General features: G+C 57.4%; 1 protein-coding gene across 5 annotated transcripts in view; it reads left to right on the top strand.

Annotated features, from left to right (window-relative positions):
- ZNF423 (zinc finger protein 423) overlaps positions 1–6,000 on the top strand; it is a 326,671-nt gene that overhangs the window by 12,344 nt on the left and 308,327 nt on the right. For 3 of the 5 annotated variants that reach the window (XM_082676940.1, XM_082676937.1, XM_082676936.1), the window contains exon 1: positions 2,454–2,592. The exons of the other annotated variants lie outside the window; for them this stretch is intronic. In XM_082676940.1, the coding sequence (XP_082533066.1) occupies positions 2,544–2,592 (49 nt within the window). In that variant the 5' untranslated portion in view covers positions 2,454–2,543. Of the gene's footprint in view, positions 1–2,453; positions 2,593–6,000 lie in introns of those variants that run through there. 5 annotated transcript variants of the gene reach the window in all.

Raw genomic sequence — 6,000 nt, 5'->3', positions numbered from 1 at the left:
TCCAGAAAGATAGAATCACAACACCCAGAGCAGCTAACATTTAATGAGCTCCCCCTGTATGCAGGCACTGGAGTGTGCATTTTTCAGGCAGTATCTCATCTCATCTTGACACTCACTTCTCACTGCTCAGGTGGGGGCCTTAGACTTTTTTTTTTCCCCACAAGAAATAACAGATCTTAGAGAATCCTTAGCTGAACTCCCTTGTCATGTGAATGGTCAGACTTTCCCAGAAGGGCAAATCAGATGTCCAAGGTCATGTGATGACCTTGTGGCAGAATTGTGCCTGGGGGCAGGGCAAGGATGAGTTGAGGGGATCTTGCTGCTGCCACTGACCCTGGCCAGGGTCTGCCTTGGGAACATCCTGGACCCCCCAAGCTGTGGGGGTGTGTGGGGGGATTCTGAGCAGGCAGACCTGGACTCCCACTTCTTTTTTTTTTTTGCGGTACGCGGGTCTCTCACTGCTCTGGCCTCTCCCGTTGCGGAGCACAGGCTCCGGACGCGCAGGCGCGCAGGCTCAGCGGCCATGGCTTACGGGCGCAGCCGCTCCGCGGCATGTGGGATCTTCCCGGACCGGGGCATGAACCCGTGTCCCCCGCATCGGCAGGCGGACTCTCAACCACTGCGCCACCAGGGAAGCCCTGGACTCCCATTTCTTACCCACCCACTTCCTCCTCATGTTACCTGTGAGCCTCAGCTTCATGTTCTATGAAATGGGGGCTCCCCTCCCAGGAGAGGTGTGAGAAAGAGCTTTGTAAAACTGAAACGGCCATCCGGAGGCTTGGGCTGCTCACACTTCGGAGCAGCCTGACTTTGCCGTTCTCTCTCTCTCTCTCTCTCTCACCTGTACATTTGTGCTTTGAATGCAGTGCCAGAGGAAAATGCTTGGGAAAAACCTAGCTTTTAATCTGTCACCTGCTGGGATCGCCCTACCCCCCCCCACCCCGAGGTGCCAGGTTGTGCAAGAGGTTTCTGCATCCCTCATTCTCCCCACCTCACCAAGGACAGCTGTCTTTCTAAAGGGGGGCGCACTGGCCAGGCACAGGGAAGGGGATTGTGTGGGCTGGTGTATGCCCCAGATGGGTGTGAATATGTGTGTATGTGTGCCTATGTGCATACATATGTGAGTCTGTGCATGTGTGTATGAGCTCGAGTTCGTCTGTGTGTGCACACGTATGCATGCATGTGTGCATGTGCACGGATGTACATGTGTGAGCGCCAGCCTCCATGGGAAGAGGCTCTTGTCATTGCTTGCATGATTCAGACCATCAGTAGGCGGGTAGAGAAAATGCACATGGATGGTAGACTTGGTGAATTTAGTTTATATCCATTCATTGAGATAATTTTGGAGCACCTACTACACACCAAGCACTATGCTAGACTTGACTTTGCTAAAACAAAGAAGCAAGTCCTTTCTCCGTGCTAAGATTCAGTTGACATCTGTAAAGTCATGACTGTGACGGTGAGAAATGAGTTTATATTCTTGTTTCCCAAAATGTATTCCAGGATTTCGTTGATGTTCCACCAAAAGAATAAAAAATATTTTCTATGGCCAAACACATTTGGCAACCACTGTGTTAAACAGAGTTACAAGTTTTTAAAACTTACAGGGCTTCTCAGAGTCTTTCAGATGCTAATATGGGATTCTCTCAGACCTGTTAATAGTTTCTGATTTTCAAACTTACTTGATCACTTCTCAGGGAATCCTATGACCTGGGTACAGTTCAGGTTTCTAGCCTTTGAAGGCCTACTATCATTACTGGTTTGCTCATTCATTCATAAGTTTATTTATTCATCTCATACGTTTATTGAGCACCTACTATGTGCCAGGCACTCTTCGAGGTGCTGAGGCCACAACAGTGAACAGACAGAAGTTTATTCTAGTGGTGGAGACAGGCCATCTACAAGTACATGAGTCAATAACATAATTTCTGAGAAACAAAGCAGGTCCTGGGATAGGCAGGGAGTGGTGGGGAAGGCTGTCCAGCCCGGGCCATTTGGGATGTGACACTTAAGCCCAGGGTGATGGGGGATTGGTCATGAGGGGAGCTGCGGGCTGGAAGCCTTTGCAGTTGGTGCTTTGGAGGGGCTGGGCTATGTGGGAGGTGGGGGTCCTTCCCTGGGCTTCTGCCTTCTCAGCTGGGAGGACACACCACTGGCCCAGCCCTCTGTGGTTTCTATAGCACAGTCAGGGCGCAGAGAGATGCTTCTCCGGGTGGTGAGTCAGTCTCATGGGGCTCTTTCTGAGCACCACCTGGCAGAGTCCCTGCCTGTCCCGGTCACTGCCGGGTCCCCAGTGCCTGGCACCGGACCCACATTCCCATCCCCATCTGACAGATGGGAAAATGAGGCCAGGAGGCTCCCACAGCCCATTCCCTCAGAGGCCCAGCCCAGAATCCAGCGCTTTTCCAAGCCAGGGCTGTGACCCGAGGCTGATGGGGTGGGGAGTGCAGAAACTTCTAGGACGGGAGGTGGGATTTGGGGGCCTCAAGGACCCTCCTGGGGTATGTCTGCAGAGTTGCCCGGTGTGATCTGGGTCCCGGGAGATGACGGAAGGGGAACGGAGAAGTGGTGGGGAAGGGCGAAGAGGTCAAGGTCAGTGGGAGAGGGCGAGGCCATCCGGGAGATCCGGGGTTGGGGAAGCGGCGGGAGAACAGATGGGGAGGGGGCTTGGGGGAGGGACCTTGGGGCCCGTCCTGCCCAGCGAGCCAGGCCGGCCGGCCGGGCGCTTGGGAACGCGGCCCCTCCCCGGGCCCTCGTCTGCCCGCCCCGCGGGGCGGCCCCAGGACCCCTTTGAGGCGGCTGTCCTGGGAACGCGTCGGGCCGCCCCCCGCCCGGGAGGGCTCCATGGCTGCGGCGCAATAACTCAGGCCCAGGTTTGGGCACAAAGCGGCCGCGGCGGGGGGCTGGCTGGGAAGGCTCGGGCTGCGGCGCTCGCTTGCGCTGCCCGGGTGGGGCCGGGGCTTGTTCTGCACCGCGGGCCGCCTCGCCGCCCGCCCCTCGGAGTCTGGGGCTGAACGGGCCCAGCTGGCGCCCCCAGAACTCCTGAGTCCTCGGCCCAGAGCCGGGGGGCGGGGGGCGGGGACCGGGCAGGAGGCGGCGGCTGCGTCTAGCCCACAGCCGGGTGCCGGCCGGTGGGTGGGCTGCGGCCCCCGCTGGCCAGATGTGCGCCTTGGGAGGGGAGACCGGTGCCGACCGGAGCGGTGATTAGCCCGTAGCTTTGGGGCGGGGCTGGGAGAGGGCAGTTGACCACAGTAGGGCCGGTCCCTGAGTGGATACAAATACAAAATAAATGTCCTCGATTGCTTCTGAGCACTTCACCTTTAAGTTCACAGCAGCCCTATGAGGTAGGTACTGTGATTATCCCCGTTTCACAGAGGAGGAGACTGAGGCACACGGTGGCAAAACGAATTGCTCGGTGTCTCACAGTGGGGACCAGAGAGGTTTTGAACGCAGACACTCTGACCCCCGAGTCGCGCTTTGCCCCTGCTTGGCGCCCAGGCACACATGTATGGGGATTACGGGCGTGGGAGTGCAATTCGGAGTTTATTTGTATCTGTATATGTTCAAGAAATTACAGACGGAAGATTTACAAACAGATCTGGTGATTCTGGGTTTGCCACTTAAAATTCACTCACTCGTTCATTCCCTGAATGGATACTTCCCGACTTCATCCATTCCCTGGATGCGTATTTCCCATTCTGTGCTCGATCTTATTGTTGGGTGCACAGTGACAAGTGAAGAAAGCTGCGTCCCTGCCTTCACGGAGCTTGAAGTTTAGTCGCGGGCAGGGTAGCTAGCCTGACAATAAAGTGAACTGTTACACTAACGTGCAGGTGGGGTGGCCCACAGGTCCCTTCTGGGGAGTCCTGGGGCAGCCCCTGGACCTTAAACTTGAAAACCCTGGAGGTTTGCACAACCTCTGAGCGCAGAGTGGTTCCAGAGGTTCTCACGGGCACCTCCAAGTACCCAGGGAGTAGGTTGGGGGGGTTCCCTCCTCATTTTCCAGATGAGAAAGGGGGACCCAGAGAAGCCCACAGCCTGGCCTTGGGTCACACTGCACATACGTAGCAGAGTTGGTGTCTACTTGTTAGGCTTCTCGTTTCCAAGGTCCCCACGTCCCATAGACAGGGGTCCTGACCCCCAGGTCCTGGCTCACTAGGGCCTAGGGCTTCCTCTGCACACCGTTAGGGTTGGAGGTGGAGGGTAGGCCCTGATGCCCCGTCACTGGCACCCAAATCCCTGAGCTATCCCCGTCCCTCTGACCTCCAGTCAGGCCAGTGAAAAGACAGCAGCCCTCAAGCGCCTACTGTATCCACAGTTCAGTCTGAACTGGGTATCGGAATGGGCTTTATTCTGAATTTCGTGTCTCCATGGCCTCAAAATACCCATTGCTCGGGCTTGCCCTGGGAGCTCAAGGCTTGTTGTAGGTTCCGGGTCTGAGCTTTGGGTAAGGCTTGGCCTATCCTCAGACCTCTTTGTTCATTTTGTCATTTTGTTAGGAGAGTTCCAAGTCTGCTCTGCTCTGTGGACAAAGGTGTGGCCCGGGCCACAGGGGTGGCAGGAGGGGGTCACATTTACTGAGGCTTGCTGAGTGCTTTGCGCATGTTTTCTCATGAATCCCCTCAACGGCCCTGTGAGGCTGGTACCATACACTTGCCATCCTTCAGGTGAGGAAGCATCGAGGGTCAGCCTGAGGTCCAAGGTCACATGTCACAACCAGGCTGCCTGACACCATGTGCCTGCCCAAGTCACTCCCAGAGCCACCTTCTGGACTCCTAGTAGACAAACGGCCTCCCCTCCCCCAGGAGCCAGGCTGGGAGACAGACCCATAAACAGTGATGAACTCTGAGGCTGGTAACACCATGTTCCCCCTGAGGACCCAGCCGGTGGCCAAGTCCGCACTCCCCCACTCCCCTCCCCTCCTTCTGCCTGCCTGGGCCTACTCCTCAAGTTCAGCTGGGGGAGAAGCAGCTTGGACAGGCTGGGGTGGGAGGACGAGGCCAGGCCCTTGGGACATTTGGGGTGGCTGGCGGACAGAGCTGTACCTGCTTCCTGGGTTCTTAGGAGCTGCACAGCCAGGCCAGCCCCTCTGTTCTGCTAGGTGGGAGGTGCTTACTTGATGCATTTAGGGTGGGGAGTCCTCCCTTCTACTGTCCCCCACCCCACCCCCAGGCCCCAAGAGTCCAGCTGGCTCAGCCCAGGAATCTTGGATGTGGTGGTTTGGGGTGGGTGGCCTTGCGGAGGGAACTCAAAGATTTAAAGGGCCCTCTCCTCTGGGCCTCGCTCTGTTTCCACGCAAACTGCCCCTTAAGCCCAGGACGTGGCCGGTGAGCCTGCATCTTCCTGCCCACCAACATTTTCCCTGAAGCTTGGGTTTGAACCCAGGGCAGGAGCCCCTCCAGGGCTGGGTTTCCAGGCAGCCCTTCAGCTGACGCCCATCTTGGCCAAGAGGCCCAGGAGCAGCAGCTCTTCCCCTCCCTCCTGAAGTCCCTCTCCCTGGGCACCGACCCTCTGCATTCCCTGCCCTCCACCCCCTCCTGCGCAGGCTTCCTGGAACCCAGGGACCCTGGAGGTTTCTGGACCATATCGAGTTGCCTGGGTGGTTGTTTCCTTTTTTTTTTTGGGCCATGCAGGGTGGAGGAGCTGGGAGAGAAGCCGGTGATTGGGCCAGGGCCAGCCAGGGGTGGAGGCCGACTAGAGTCCGTGTTTCCCAAGGTCGAGATGTGTTCCCCCAGCCCCTACCTCTGAGGAGCCTGAAGCCCGGCTTCCCCTCCGAGCTGGGACCAGCCCTGTTTGGCATTTCCTGCCTCCCTCCCTTGCATTTTGCACCGGGCTCCCCAAGGACACCCCTGCGAGGTTGCGAGGCCCACTCTAGCTGTTCTCCCTGGTGACTGGGGCCTGACTTGACCTGTTAACGCCACAGTCCTGCTGAGGTCAGGCCCAGGATGAGGTCAACTAGATTGCTTTTCCCCGGGCTGTACCTCCTGGCAGGGCTGCTGC

The sequence above is a fragment of the Grampus griseus genome (assembly GCF_964374135.1).
Source record: "Grampus griseus genome assembly, chromosome: 19".
Taxonomy (NCBI): domain Eukaryota; kingdom Metazoa; phylum Chordata; class Mammalia; order Artiodactyla; family Delphinidae; genus Grampus; species Grampus griseus.
The sequence above is the reverse complement of the archived record's forward strand: the minus strand, read 5'-3'. Positions and strand labels throughout refer to the sequence as shown.